The sequence below is a fragment of the Manacus candei genome, unplaced genomic scaffold, assembly GCF_025592945.1.
Source record: "Manacus candei isolate 608988 ecotype Guabito, Panama unplaced genomic scaffold, ASM2559294v1 h1tg000003l, whole genome shotgun sequence".
In the NCBI taxonomy this organism is placed as follows: Eukaryota; Metazoa; Chordata; class Aves; order Passeriformes; family Pipridae; genus Manacus; species Manacus candei.
Genome location: NW_026138051.1, coordinates 15,840,254 through 15,856,593, shown reverse-complemented (window position 1 = coordinate 15,856,593; position 16,340 = coordinate 15,840,254). Strand labels below are relative to the sequence as shown.

Here is a 16,340-nt window from a genome sequence, read left to right as displayed (position 1 = left end):
GTCACCGAATTGAACTTGGATTACTTTCTGGAGATCTTTCAATACCTAAAACCAAGAAACTAATTAAATATATCTTCACAAAAAAAAAAAAAAAAAACCAAACAAAAACCCACAAAGATTTTTGGGGTTTGTTTGGAAGAACAGAAACACACAGGGAGGTTTATTGCTGGAAGACTTGTGGCCTTAAGAGTTACCTTATAAAATTGCTAAAATCAAAGATGGGCAAGTAGCAGCATTTTCAGAAAGCTGAAACTGAGCTTATCACTTGTATTTGCTTCAGCTAAACAAAATGAAACTTAAACAGAGGCAGTTTGTTTATAGACAGATACATGAGTGTAAGTCAGTGCAGTGGGTCTGTGAGTGCAGGTGTGTCACCCACAGCACATGTGTGGGTTGCTTGGGCTGATCTTCCCTGTCTGTTCATGGTACCTGTAATTTAACTCCTGAGCTCACCTGAATGTACCAGTTATACAGAATTTGGCTCCTGGGCTGTACAATGCAACTGAGGGAATGTTTACTGGAGAATTGTCTGGGGTTGTGTCAGTTCTGCTTTTGCTTAGTTGAACATGTATGTGATTCGTGCAGTGATAAATAACCTGTTAAGACTGGTAAATATCAGGCTTTTAATTATTAAGTGTATTAAGTAGATCATAAATAACTCTCAGCAAATCCATGTAGAGTCCATCTTTATCTGTGCCATCTGAAACATGCACATTGCCATGGACAGTGCAGCCAGCCCTTTTTTTTAATCCATATTGTGCATTTAGCTGAAAATCTGAAAGCAGAGCTGTGCACCCCACGTTTGCTTCAACTGGGTGGTTGAAGCAGGCCAGACATTTCTTCCCACTTTATGGTGGCTCTGGTAAGGAAACCATGATCTCTGCTTGAACCTGACAAGCTCCAGGAGCTCTGGAAGATGGAGGTTCTTGTCTCTTTTGCCTGTTTTTAATGCTGAGTACAATCTGTTCTGGGACAAGATCGACTAGAATGCAAACAAGATAAGGAAAAATTACCTTTTTGTCCTTTAGTTTTATCTGTTGGAGGGAAGGTCGTGTGGGGAGTGGGTAGGAGAGTTAAATGTAAAGCTTTTGGTAAAGTGTATAAATGATGTATTGGCACTTTGACAAATCAACAGACTTCTGAGTGCTCTGATAATATTCCTGTGACACTTATGAATCAAGTTACTAATATTTTAAAATGAAACATTCTGTCTCATGTAAAATAAATGAAAAGCTATATTTCCCCTCATATAAAAGAGTTAAGTCCCAATGCTGCTTCCTGTTGTCTTGTTTTCCTTAGTGGTGTAAGTTTGCTTTCTTCTTTCACATAATTTTTCCTCTGTTGTTTCATATATACCTTACTTGAAATCCATCTCACTATATACAGTGGTCTGGATCATTGTTTAATTTTAGAGTCTTTATCTGCTGTATTAAAAAGAATGAGAGCCTTTACTAGCTTAGTATGGACAAAGAAATTATTTTTCCCTAATACAAATTTCTCCAAAGACCAAACCTTTTGAATATGATGAGTCAAAAAAAGAATTACTTTTCTGGGGTGTATTGTGTGATTCATATCATAAAGTTTCATTTTTAGTTTCACCTATAAGCTCATCATACCAAAGACAGGATGGAGAATTAGAATGTGACATCTTTCCCTTATGGATGGCACCTATTTGGACAAAGAATGTCAACCAGCAGAAATCTCCTGAACAAATGTAGTTAAACCTGAATTTGAAGTATTAAGAAGGATTTACTTTTTATGGGTGTATTCATTTCTAATTGTTATGGTAACAAAGAATTTGGAAGTGTGCATTGATATGTATATATGTCAGATATGTATTTGTTGATCTAACGTGCTGACAACTGTGTTACTAAATAAGAAAATTGGATGCTCAAAAAGAAATACTTTTTTTAACATTGCATGACAGTAAAAGGGCTGAGTATATCACCACAGGTTTGCATTTCACATATTTGGTTTATGCTGTGAATCTAGTTCTGCCTTGCTATTAATTTATATATAATCTTACTGTATGGGAATAGATACTGAAGGGAAGAATGCAGATTTTCTTGTAAAATGGTTTTTTTTTAGCTGTGCAAAGGGACTGCAGGTGGGATGAACTGGAGCTGTCTGTGGTACAGGGCACAGGATTAGGACCTGTGAGTCCTGACTTTTCTTCCAGTTTAGTTTTCCCACTGCTGAGCCAGGAAACAGGGAACTGGCTTTGTAATTCTGCACCTCTGCTTTCCCCATTGGAGCCAATCAGTGCCCTTATAAAACACTTCACAACTGAACAGTTCTAGGTAAGAAGTTGTTCTAATTATTATTTTTCTTTTCAAGAGACTTGCTACTCCACAGTAACTGCAGTCCAGATGAAGCTGTTATCTGTGGGATGCTGCAGGCTGCAGGATACATTTCATTTAACATCCACTTTTATTATACCTCGTACACTCAGCTGTATTTTTTTCTTTCTCCAAGGAGAAGTGATAGGGAACATAAGAATACAGGAGTGGTCTGGAGAGATAAGTGTATTGCAATTTATTCTTGTGTTGCTGGCACTGAACACTGGAGCATATTTACAAGTGGAATTTGCAGGGGAAAAAAGTTATTATTGTCTCCATCTGTAAGTAAAACTGGTCCAGTGATTTGGACTGTACTGATTTCAGTTCAGTTTCCCTTTCCATTGCAGGTTTCCTGTGTTTCCTTAGCAAGTCCCTGTTCTTCCCAGTGCAATTCTCCATCTGTAAAACAGGAATTAGTGCTGTTTTCCTATGGAACATGCACTGATTGTAGAGCTGGGCTCAGAGAGCTGGCAGGGCTCTGACACTGCAGCCCAGGGTAGGGCACGAGGCTCTGAGAGACAAGAGAAACTCCCAGAAATAAGTGAATGAGCTGAGTTTAGACTGTCTGTGCTGGGGTTGGAAGTCTGGAGCAGAACTAAGAGGTGAGGGAGACTGTCAGATGAAGAGTGCAGATTTTAGTTTCCATTTTTCGTTTTTAGTTTTCATTCAGAAATTTCTGATAAACTCTTGGGCCCAGTTTTTTTGGCACTGCCCTGATACATAAAGTTACAGGTACAAAAAATTCATGCTAAGGTACATGTCATATTTTTTGAGGAAGAAGAAAGTGTAAATGATAAATTTCCTGGAAAAGCACATGGAGGAAAATAAAACTCATTTGATAAAATCAAATGCTTAGCATTTCCACAGAAACTGCTTTATAAATTATACATTTAACTTGAGAAATAATTTACCAAATAATACCACCTGTGTTTAACAATGGTCAAAATGTAGAACTTCTTTCCTAAGTAGCAGTCAAATGTTATTTGAAAGAGCTGATATACAGTATATTAAATAGCAAAGATGCTGACACAGCCTTAACTGTAGTAGTTCTTCTAATTGCTGCACTAGGCCATGTTATATTACATCCCATGGCATAATTTAGTGTGTCTTTCTTTGTCAACGTATTACCATTTTACAAATTACAGCTCTTTCATAGGAAGGTAATTCATACTTGGACATTGTGCTAAAATGATGGAGTGTTTTCCTTTTTTCTCAATCATTGATCTTTCAAACTTTTGCATTTAGCAGTATTAATCATGCTTATTAGCCAAGTGCTGTCATAAAAGAATGGAATTTCTCTGTTTTGAAGTCATGAACAAGAATCGCAATTAGAATAAGTAAATAAATTAGTGGGGTGCAGCAGATAGAGGCAGCAAGCAAAAGAAAACCATTTTAATTGAATATGAAAGTGACAAAGTCAGTGCAGCAGTTACATGGTTTTTAACAATCTGTAATTTAATTGAGAATGTGGGGTGCACTCGGGAAGGGATTGAACTTAAAATACCTTTTTTTCCTTTAGAAATGTTCAGTATAACTTTTTTTTTGGTGGTTTGTGTCGGGGACCAGATGTATTTTAGAATTCACTATCATGGTCTAGTTAACAGCTGTGTAAAAGGAATTTGTTATTCAAGTGTGGAAGTGTAATACTGAAAAAAACTACAGTCTGTAAAATTGCTTCTTTGGAAGAGCAAACAGAGATTCTAGACCACAAGTGCTTAGTTCTCTAGACCGTTTTTGGTTTAGACAGTAATTACTATGCATAATAAATACTGGACTCCTAAATTTAAAATCCTGAATATTGATGATGTCCAAGCCCAGCCTATGCCTGGCTCATTTAACCCAGCAAAGTGAAGAAACTGTGTTACTTAGGACGTCCCCAGGGTCAAACCCAGCAGTGGAGGGGAAGCTTTTGAAGCTCAGAGGTAAAATAGTGGAAGGATAAGTTGTTGTGAACTCTTTGGGGATGAGTTTCAGCTGGAATGCTGGTGAGAACTGGAGGGAGGGAATGGCCCAGTAAGATTGACAGTGGTGAGAGACCTGAGGAGCCTGTGGCAGGGACTGGGTGGCCTCATGTCCTGTGATAGCAGGAGATCATGATTTAGTGTCTCAGATGTTCCATTTCTGTTTATTTCCTTAATCATGACTGATGTTTACTTGTATGATTTTATCCTTAAACGTTTAGCTTTCCCTGTTCCCAGAAACTAGTGTTATGAGGTAGGTGTTGCTGAAAGTTTCCAGTCCTCTTTTTTGACTGATGCATATTTATTCATTTGTTTTTGAAAGATTCAGGTGCAGGTTTCAGATGCTGTGCCTGTGCCATGGTAAAGAGTATTAGCCCATTGCTAACCAAGAAAAATGTCTCTAAATAACAGTGTATGCCATTCCAATGGTTTGGTTTGCTCTGTTTTACAGGTGGGAGTGAATCCTCCTGGGATAAAGAGAAGCTCCAGTCTCCCATTACGACGGGATCCCAGCACAGCATTGGCCATCCCACACTGTCAGGGCAGTCGAGCCTTGGAAGTGCACACCCGCTCAGTCCTCTCCAGCAGAACCACCTGCTCACCAACAGTATGTACTGGGCTCTTACTGGGAAAACAGAGTACCTGGAGCCCTGCTGGGGGCTGGGCTTGCCTTCCTTCCCAGCCTGGTGGAGGTGGGGAAGTGATGGGAGACACTGGAGCAACGGGAGGGTCAGTCCTCCCACTGTCTGCTGCACTTGTGCCTCGTGTCCAAGCCACTCTCTTGGAATAGTCACTCACTGCTGGGTTTGGGACTGTTAAATTGACATTTCCATGGCCTGGACTGAAGGGAAAAATAATCATAAAGTTGCTTACAACTTTAGCTATGTTAGAAAATTCCATTCCAGATGAAAATGCTGACCACAAAATACAAATATGAGAGCAAGGAATAAATGCAAAATGACCAGTTAAAAGTGAGCAGGAGCAATCCCTCTGCCTTGTTTTGCCTTGTACCTGCCACATATGGGCAAGGTCATCCAGTGAACTCAGCTATCCAAAACAACTGGAATGAAATGACACAGTTTGGATTTGTAACTTACAGCTCTCTTTAAAGCCACCTCTTTTCTTTCCCTTAGGAAGGGGGCAGGTGGGAAGTCAGCAGTTCCCCTTCTTTGTACCCAAAGGGGGAAGAAAAGGAAGGGAAAAATATATTCCAAGAAAGATGTTCAGGATTAATATTTTAAAAGTTATTGAGGAATAAAGTTAACTCTAACTGTTGATGATGGATGAAGAATGAAAAGCTCGTTACTTCTGAACTCTTGTTACTTGTTTAAGCTTTTCATCCTCAAAGTTATGAAAGTTGATTTTTAGTGTTAGTTTTAGTGGAGTAATGAGATTTCTGACCCCTTACACAATTTTAGGAGCAGTTAGTTCCTTTGCTACCTCTGTTGGGCCCCAGACATGAACAAATCAGAGTTATTGAAATGACTCCTATAAGAAGGGCCTGCTTTGTGCATGGGAAGGTGTGGACCTGAGTATTTTGGGTTAGGAGTCAGTAGCTAAAAATCACCAGGTCATAGGACTCAAATTCACTGTAGTTTAACCTTTCCTTTTATATTCTTGCATAATTCAGCACCTGAATATATTTTACATACAGGCATGTTGTGTTCTTTGCTCCTAGAGGTATTTTCTAGTAGGTATTTTGTAGTAGGCTGGTGTCTATAGGCTGTTAAAGGCTTTATTGAATGTCAGACATTATGCCCAATGATTTGCAAGTGCAGGATGTATTTTCCTCATAGTCCTCTGAAATGTTTGACGGATTGTGTCTTAAAACTGGTGATGTGCTGTTAAATTCTGTTTGTAGTTTGCATTTAGTTTGCATGTCAATTGGACTTTAAGTAGACATACAACTCAATGTGGCCAGATGGTGTCTGGGAGTTTTGGAACTCTATAGAGGATGAGGGAAGATTATTGGGCTGTTAAGGGAGATCTGCAGGGGAACAAAGGCTTATGGATGCAGACACTGTCAGTGTGGTTTGAAGGGAAAGGAGATGAATGTGGGCTTTGCTTATTGCCTATCATAATTAATATTGGCCTGGATCATCATATAAAATATATAGTGAATCATTAGACATCACAGTTGTTAATCATGATATAGTCATGTTAAACAGAAATAGTGTGGGAGCTCAGGATGTTACAGTTCTGCCTTTCCTGGTGGGCACTGTGGTGTTTTTATCCCACTGTAGTCAAATTATATAGGAATAACATAGGCTATGTCAGTCACTGGTAATTTTTATTGTTAGTTTTGTCATACGCCAAATTGGGGAGTGGACTTTTCATTTCAAATAGTTATGATAGAGCCAAAAGTTAAAACCCTTTTAGCAGTGATTAATGTGAATAGCATGTGGTTATAACTAGCTATATGTTTGTGTTATTTAATACTCGCCTCTGAATTTCTAAATGAGAATTTCTGATCTAAATTTCATTTAGAAATATGATAGGACATTTTGTCTGGCAAAATGAGCCCTATTTTTATTCTGAAAAAATAATTTTGGATGCCCAAAAGTAGCTATCTTAAAGTGGTCCCTCTAAAGAACTCTCAAATGCACAATAACCTGAAACAATTTTTTTTCAGTGAATTGGTATCTTGGTCTTGCTTTCCATTGCTGTCATTACTAAATACAAGAAGTAATACACATGCTGAAATGGATATTAATGAAGTATGAGAATCCAATTCTTGCTAGCAGTAACTTCACCTTTTTGGCAATGTCAAGATCTCCAAGTTGGTCCAAATGAATTTCACACCTTCTTAAATTGGTTTATAACCATAGCAGAAGACAATTTAAAGTGACATCCTGAAAATTAAAACCTCTGGCAACAATTTTAACCTTTCATTACATGTTCCAGATCACAGACCTTCTGTACAATAGTTCACTAGTGTCTGTAGTCCAACCCACACCTTCCTGGATTCAAGAAATAGGCCTAATATAACAATCTGGTCTCAGATTGCTGTATGTGAACTGAGGACTTGGTAGGAGTGTATGATCAGCTGAAATTATTAATAAATACTCATCTGATGTATTGGAAAACATGCAAATTTTATGTTTTGTGGGGGGTTTGTCTTTATTTCACTTAACAAAGAGATCACTGAACTTGTGCACTGTTATATATTTATTTAAATATGGCTTCCCCAATACAAACTCACTTTCTTTCCCCGATACAAACCAGCCTTTCCTGGAATGCAAAGGCAACCATTCCCTGAGAAGCATCAAAATTCCAAACACATGATGACGCCGGGTTTGACCAGTCAGCGTTCCAGTGGAACGTGGGCTGTGGGAAGGGAGGTGGTGGGGTGTGGAACAGTGAGTGACCCAGGCCCTGCCCCTGCTGTTTTCCAGGGATAGACCTGCCGTTCATGATGATGCCGCACCCCCTGCTCCCCGTCAGCCTCCCCCCCGCCTCCGTGGCCATGGCCATGAACCAGATGAACCACCTCAACACCATTGCCAACATGGCAGCAGCTGCACAGATGCACAGTCCCCTCTCCAGGGCAGGGGCCTCTGTCATAAAGGTAAGTCAGACTTTAAAAAAAACCCCAGCTCTTTGTGGCTTACAAAAGCATTTACGGTGATTTTCTCCTGGGTGATGATGAAGAGGCAACCAGTTTGTGCTGCCTGCAGCTCACCTGGTGTGCTGCTCCTGGGAGTGCCTCAGGCTGAGGAAATGCCCACCACAACAGCCAAGGAGTTCAGCTGCTCTGATCTATCAGTAAACCTGTAATGTAATTAGGAATGGATACTAACACTCTCTAGAGGCGAGAGGAAGATCTGTGCTGCATCTGTGAAAGCTCAAAAACCATTCTGAAGTGTTGTTTAAAATCAAACTTAATGTTATACTTCTTATCATCCATGTATCTGCAGAGTTGTTCACTGGAGAGGGAAAAAGTGCTATCTCTGATGTTCAGCTGTCCATTAGTTAATGCAAGTACCTAAACTGTTTGAAATTAGTTGAGATTTTATTCATTTCACTCTGTAACCTTGTCTTTACCTGTTCAGAGACCTCATGAGAAAACCATAACTGAAATGCAGCAGTGGAATATTTGTAGCAGCAAGTAGACTTCAGAAGCTTTTTGATTACATTTTAAATGCTATCAGTATGTGAAAATGAAGATTAAATCTGTATTTGTAAACAATGCCAGTTCTTTGTAATTTAAACTGCAGGTTTTGCAAGCAATTTGGTTTCAGGGTGTTATTTTGCAGGCCCTTGCTGATGTGAGTTTCTCATTTACAGCTATTTTTGTCCAACACCTGCACTAGAGGATACACAATATCTCCACAGCAACAGTAGGTTTGGCCAGCACTCTGGTGGGAATTATTTCCTCTCCATGTTGTAGAGGAAAATACACCAGTAGGTGATGTGCCAGAGGTGGAGTGTGGATCCAGTGCTGTGTTACTCTCACCTGTCAAGTGATGCTGCATCTTCCTCTTGTTTGTTCTGAGTGCTGAACCTGTAGATGGATTTCATTACAGTGTGAGGCTCCTTTTGTCCTTTCCTTCCCTTAAGTGCAATCATCCAGCACTGAATGATGTCAGTTAACATGAAATCCTTATACAAAATGAAACATGTAAAAGAAAAGCATTGCTGCTGCTGCTGTCAGTGATATTACTTTTATTACAGGATATTATATAAGTGCATTTAAAAAGTACAAAAAATGACTAGTTTTCAATCCCAGTATCGTGTTGTTACTTAAAATGGGAGAAATGAATCAAATATATTGAGTGTGTATCTGTTTCCACACTCTGATGACTAAAATACCACTTGGCCTGTTTTCTATAGGTGTGAGAATCAGCTGCTTTATAAAGGTTTTGAATGAAGTCATTATGCTTTTTATATCACGTTTGCCATTTAGAAATAAGCTGTTCTACCAAGATATGCATGATCAGCAAAGTTAACATTTAGTGCTCCAGAAAGAAATGTCATAACTATGAAACTTGATTTCTTCCTGACAGGAACACTATAAATTAGGGAGGCACAATGGCCAGGCTCACAAAACCTCCTTAGCCATCTATTACATGATGGGATGTGATTACAGCAGCACCCACCAGCAGCACTGTGGCTGCAGTTCTGGCAGTTTCTCTGGGATAAATCAGGGATTTACTTTCAGGGATTTACTGTGCATCTGAAGGAGTTTGCTTTGTTGGAAACTTGGCTCAGAAGAATCTGTGTAATTGAGAGTCTCATATGGCAAGAGCAAAATCTCACAGTAACACCGACTTCCCCACCCTCTCTCTTCTCCCTCTTGTGCCTGCTGTCCTGTTCTTTTTTTTCTGGAGCTGTTCTTCAGCTGGATGTACTCTGCAGTCCAGTTACTGGCTTAGATGTCAAATGGGGACCAGTCTGGACTGGAACTTACCTGAACTGCACTTAAGTCATGGTTTTGGCTCAAAAGAGCATTGAGTGTTCAAGGGCAGGTTGGATGGGGCTCTGAGCAACCTGATGTAGTGAGTGGCATCTCTGCCCATGGCAGGGGGTTGGAACTAGGTGATCTGTAAGGTCCTTTCCAACCCAAACCAGTCTGTGATTCTGGGAGTAAGTGTAGCAGTTTACTGTCATCCAGTCATTTTGTTGCTGAAACTCAGGAAAATCTACTCAATAACAATATTTTTAGGTCTTCAAAAGCAAAGTTGAGAGGAGTCTTGACAGAAAGGCCACTTTCCCAGCTGTCCTTGGAAACAGGCTGGTGGGAGATGATAACTCCAGTTAGGCTGGGCTTGAAATTGAGGGAACCAAACCCAAACCAAAGGCCTTTAGGCTGCTCCCTTTTGTGTTAGATACAAAAAAGATTCTGAGAGTAATGAGGCAGAATTTTATCCCAGGGATTTGAGACTCTTTTACTCTTCTTTCCAAAATTTTCCTTGCTTTTTGTTCTATTCACCCCACATATTTTGGGCATTCCTTGCTCACATCTCACCCTCCTCTTCCTCCATCTCTCCATGTGCTCCCTCCCTTCCCTTCTGGCCAGCAGCCTCTTTGGGGCTGCTGAGGGATGTGCTGCTCCAGAGTAGCAGTAGTTCTGAAAATTGGTTTCCTGCTGTCCATTTTTCTTCTCTTGTCATCCCCTCATGCTTGCTGTGTTCCTACTTTTCTCTTACTCTTTCTGCTCTTATCCAGGTCTCAGTTAGGAGTTAAATGGCACTTTTGTTGAATGCAGCTGGGAAACCCAGAGGAAAAAAAATAAATGTAATTGAGATGCTTTGTATCAAAAACACTCCACAAAATAAAGTTTTTTAATTTTTTTTTATTTCAGAATTCTTTCAGAATTTGACCCCAGTGTACCTTAGAAATAAGTCTGATAGAACAAAGCAATAATAGTACAGTGGGATCCAGACAAGCAGTAGAGATTTTTGAATCTCTTTCTCTTTGGGTTCTGTTTTTCTCCTGATTTTGTGGGATTGTTTAGGCATTTGTAAAGGATGTATATGACATGATTTTAAATTCCCTAAAGAGAATACAGATGGGCTGTGTAATTATTGCTGAGAGGTGCTATTTTCTGTGTGCTGTACAACTCACATTCATAACATTTACCTGACAGCCAGAAAAATGTGGCCATCTCAGAATACTCTGAAACAATTCTTCTCAGAATAGAAACACTTCCCATTACAGAATTTGTAACATCTTTAATTTCACATCTCTCTGTGCATTCAGTCCATTATGAATTGTTTTCAGAATATTACAGCATTTATAAAATTAAACTTCTGTACAATGTACGTTATTTTTCTCATTATTAGATTTATTCTGCCCTGTTTCACAGCACATGTTCATTGCTGGCAGCTTGTTGCTGAAATGGGACTGGAATGTGTTAGAGACAGAGGAGTTTGTTTGCTTCTTATAAGGTTAATTTTTGTGGCTGTATTTGAGGTGATGGAGAAGGGAGTGTGCAGGTTTATAGCCTTTTATTCAGTGATTCAGGGAAACTGCTCTGTTGGGAGATGTTCAGATCCCTTCAAGTTGTATTAAATGCCCTTCTCATCTCCTCCTTTGGAGGGAGGCATATCCTTCTCCCTGCAGTGCCAAGAATACCTGGCTCCTTACCACCCACACACCTCATTGATGGGTTTTAAGCATTGAATACTTACTTCAAACTTGCAAGTGGAAAAAAGCAACAGTAAGAAACAGATATCCCTTTTTTTGCAGAGCTTGCAAGGGGAAATTGTTAGGCCAAGCACATATTAGCTCTTAGTTCTGGCTCAGATCTCTTTAGTATTGGCTTGGTCATTTGCATTTGTCCTTAATAACTAATATAAGCTCTGAGGTAGATGAGATACAGCATTATCATCATTAGTCCTGGGAGTGCCTTTCCTCCGTTCCACAGCAGCACTGGGTGAAAGGATTCATAGAAGGGGTAGAAGCACAAAGTTCCCAGTGGGGATCCTTTCCAGTTTTACTCACTGTTGTGCTTTCAGGTTCAAAGTAAAATGTAAAGGTAAGATCTGAGTACACAGCTGAAGGTTGTCCCACTGACTGCTAATTTAAGAAATGGGGAAGAAGGCAAGCTCCTGTTTGGCTGTTTCCCAACACCATCTGATTAGCTGCAGTTCTCTGTTTGGCTGAGCAGCTGGCAATTAATGGATTGATAGGAAGTAGTCACGAGGTAATGGGATTAGTGAGTGAACATCTGGTATTAAAATCAGCAAATGTAGGAGAGTTTTTATGATTTCTTAAATTCGGTGGGAAAATAATTGCCAGTTGACTACAACTGAAACAACTCTATGTACACCATGCAAAAAACTTGCATTTTAAATGACAAAGTACATATTTTAGGCGAGTGACTTCCCGATACACTGCAAAAGATGAATGGGATCCAGCTGGCTTTCAGACACCCAGATCCTATCTTAGTTTTTAGACCAGCTGTTTACCTTGCTCATCTCCAGTTCCTGCAGCAATCAGAGGTACTATAAGTAGCTCAGAAGACCAACAAGTCACCCATAGTTTGTGTGTGCTCATTTCCAGGCTGAAATGATCCAAAATACAAACCAAACCACTCTTCTCTAGCCCAGAAACAGTGACTGACCATCCTGTTTCTTGCTGGCCACTGCCCAGCATCAGTTTGGGTGTAGCACAGCTCCTGCTCACTGTGTCAGGATTATGCTTTTTCTTGGAAAAGCCTAAATTTCAGTTATATGTTGCTTTTCTCCATAATACATGAGTTAAGGACTGTAAACTTTAGAACACTGTTAAAAATGTACTTGTTATTAGAATTCAAATAGTATCAACTAAGGTCAATTGGAAAGAAATCTGTGTTAGTATTAACTTAAAAAAAATAAGTGTTAGCAATTCAGTTCTTTGCTAACTGAAATTGTAAATTGTGTTAACTTTTCTTATTCTTCCCACTTATTGAGGATGGAATTGAGCCAGGGAGGTGGGAACAGCGTGGAATTGTGGTTGGAGGTGAGAGAGGCTGCATCCAGTCTGCTGCTCCTGCTTCACAGACACTTCCAGACAAACCTCCTGGCTTGTAGAATTTGTGCTGTCCACTTTGAGAATATGAATGGTGATTTGGCAGTGAATTTGGTAGAGTTCAGCCCATGAACTCTGTTTTTCCAACATGGCCATCAACTCAAAATCTTTCTCACAATACTTGAAAACCCTAATCTAGACCTAAAACCAGCAAAATCCCCATTTTTCCTTCCTTTCCATTTTCCATTCCACTGCAGAGCCTTGTAAAGTAGAGCAGCAGCACCTCAATTAAATATGAAATATTGAGATAAAATATCCAGGATTCAGTCAAACTTCCCAAACCTGCTTGTCAGCAGTGAAATGCCATTAAATCCTCTAGGAACTCATTAATAGATTAACATTTGGAAGAGTAATTACAGCTACATTAGAGCTAAGAATAATGAAAAATAAAGGAAAATCCAGCAGCATCATTTCTCTAAATTCTTGACATAAAATGAAGATCAATACTATAAAAAAATCAGAGGTAAGGAATTAAGGTCAAGATGATTATGTCAAAAATAGGTAAGCTGTTCATATATATTTCAAATAAAACTAGTGTGGATGCAACTGTTATGTAGTGTTTCATATTATTTGTGTGGAATACCACCTCACAGGGGATAGAAAAGGGGATATTGAGGTGAAAACAAGGATGTATCTGGAAATTGGGTGACTTGATGACTTCAGAGCCGTTAACCTAAATCACAACTAAAATTAACAATGTCAAGCTTTGTAGCTACATTTTCTGAGGCAGAGCAAGACACTGATCTTTAGTGAGACAAATATATTACCCTTCAAGAGAATTAAATACTGCAAAAGTCCTTTTACAGAATTTATGTTATAGCTCTGTAAAGGAAAGAAAAAAGATAAGATAAAGTAGGTACTATAGGTAGATAAATAGGTGAGATCTTGAGAAATGTTTTCATTTTTCATAAAATTCTCACAATATGTACATTTTTTATGTATAATTCATTAAATGATAACCTGGAATATGAATCTTGCAAATTTATGAATAGGAAAAAATAGAAATGGAGAAAATACTACTTTTTTTAGGAATGCTTCTTCTTTACTGTGAATTTACCTGATATGGAACCAGGCTGTGGAGAATGGAGCCATTTTCAAGAGGAAAAATAATAAAATATACGAAAAGTAGCGAGGTTGTAAAATACACAGATGACAAATAAAATGAAGTCATCAATGTGTAAAAAAAAAAAAAGTTTAGGTTTGAGATTTGCAATTTTCCTATTTAAATACCCTCATTGATTTGTTACAAATACTGTTAACCCTGTGTTTGGAAAATGGTGAGGACATTATCACTTGTGTTCTCATTTGTAATAAAATAGATTAACTTGCTGTGAAATTTTAACTAGGCTGAGACACAACAGTAGCTACCTAATGAACCAGAGCACATTGCTGTTAAGTAGCTAAATAGATGCATACTGATTACAGGACTGAAAAATGGAGCTGTTTACCAGCAAAAGAAGAGTCTTTTCATAGTGTTATTCATTATGGGAGGGGGAATTCAGCACCACATTTCTACACAAATGTTTAGACATAGACAATTTCTTGTTCCATGTGCAGTCTCACATGGTGATACCTCACCCTCATTTATAGGACATATGATACAGAGAGAATTTCAGCTCCTTTGTTGCTTATAGGGAAAACTGTGTTTTCCCTGTGTGTGTTCATTTGTGTAACTGGTAAAACATTAGATGACATAATCAACCAGTTCTCTTAGAAAGTGATTCACTGTGTGATTAAGAATGACATTATTATTTGACACTTTTATTTCTGCATGAACATTTTGAACCAAGACCCTGAGTTTGAAGGCAAATTCCTCGAAGCAGAGATTGTTTTACAGGGAGAGACATTGGGAAATGCAGTTACCAGAAGGAGCTCGAATACTTTGCTTTTCCAAATCATCAGCTTTTGAATTACTCAAATAACTCCCATTTAAGATGACATATATGGCTGTTTGTGTGATATTTAAGTGTTAATTCATAGTCATATTTGTTCATAGGGTTTTTTTGCAGAACAGTTGGCATGTCCTCTCCTTGGCCATTCATTTTCATGGTTGCAATAGACAATGAAATTTACTTAAACTATGCACTCTTCTGTAAAATTAATCATTTCAAAATGATATCTTAATTGGAAATTGAGTGCTCTTTGTGGTAAAAGGAGAGGAAATAGTGCCAAAGAGGACTGTTAAACTGAAATCCAGGCAAATGAAATTACAGTAGCCTGTTAGCAGGAACCTATTTGGAAGCTATTATTTACAGGAAGCTAAAAGACATACAGGATTTATATGCTCAGGATTGCATGTATAGGATTCATCATGATTTAGGGCAATACTTCTTGGGTTAAGTATGTGACTTTTAAAAGCAATTTAATCAGCAGCCACAGAGAAAGTCCTGTCTCTCTTTTCTGTTCATCTCAGCAGCCTCTAAACCCTCTCTTTTGGAAGCTGAGATGAAGAAAGCACAGGAGACTTTTAAGATCACCAGAATTTGAGAACTTGTTTGTATAAACCCGTTAAGTTTTCAAAATTTGAAAAACTTGTGACTCTACATAATAGACTCATATCTATTAAGTATTAGCATTCAAAAATGCCTCAGTTAAAAGTCTCCCTTAGAGATTTATTAGTTATTGTATGTTCATTAAATAACAGATAATGAGTGGAACTGATCCATTGAGGATTATCAGCTATGTAATAGATACATGTTATGTGATTTTGAGGTTCAGTTGTTATTTAAAGTACAATACCTATCCTTTTAAAAGTACACCCAATGCTCAGCTGGCGTGGTTGGAATAGGGAAATGCCCTCCCAGGATCCAATCTCACCTTCCCTTTGTGTCACTCTCAAATCTCTCTAAATACAAAGGTGAGTGTGGCCTAAAGAGGTGGTTTTAATGGGTAATAGAATATTCTTGTTGATCTTGCTGCCAGTGTAATTAATGAATTGCCCCAGTGTGTTCCAAACAGCAGCTTTTATATCAGATATTTCTAATGGAAAAACTATTAGAAACCACCATTCTCTTCCCAAAGCTACGTTATTGATTTAGGATACTGTCTAGCAAACTGCATAAAAAGTTCAGATGCTACTGAGTTTGTTTTCCAAAGCCCACAGTAAATCACCACCAAGCTGCCAGATTGCACTTTCCTAATGAAACATCTCTAGAACAGGTTAGAAAGGAGGAAAAATGGCAAAATTCTTTTGAGACAACTTTCCCAGATTACACTGAAATGGTGATTTTTAATGAGGTGAGGGCAAGAAAATCTCCCTTTTTTAGTAAAAGAAAGCAATACTTCAGTTCTGAGTTTCCACAAGGAGCAGTTGGTTGTGAGGGATGGGGCAGTTCTTGGAGTTCTGTAAATTCGACCATCTCCTCATTCATTGAAACTGCACCTTCAAGGGCTTGTAACAGAGGTTTAAAACACAGAAGGGATTCTAAGATAAAAATATCTGGAGTATCTCAGGCCAGAAGATTCTCATTTTTTGTTGGTCCTGGGAACAGGAATGAAGGGTACTGGAATTTTTAACTAATTCAGA

The 16,340-nt window shown here is 38.7% G+C and overlaps 1 protein-coding gene across 3 annotated transcripts in view; it reads left to right on the top strand.

Moving 5' to 3' along the window:
* DACH2 (dachshund family transcription factor 2) overlaps nucleotides 1–16,340 on the top strand; it is a 247,862-nt gene that overhangs the window by 181,282 nt on the left and 50,240 nt on the right. For all 3 annotated transcript variants that reach the window (XM_051786244.1, XM_051786236.1, XM_051786254.1), the window contains 2 exons: nucleotides 4,752–4,907; nucleotides 7,696–7,868. In XM_051786244.1, coding sequence (XP_051642204.1) covers nucleotides 4,752–4,907; nucleotides 7,696–7,868 — 329 coding nt within the window. The remainder of the gene's footprint in view (nucleotides 1–4,751; nucleotides 4,908–7,695; nucleotides 7,869–16,340) is intronic.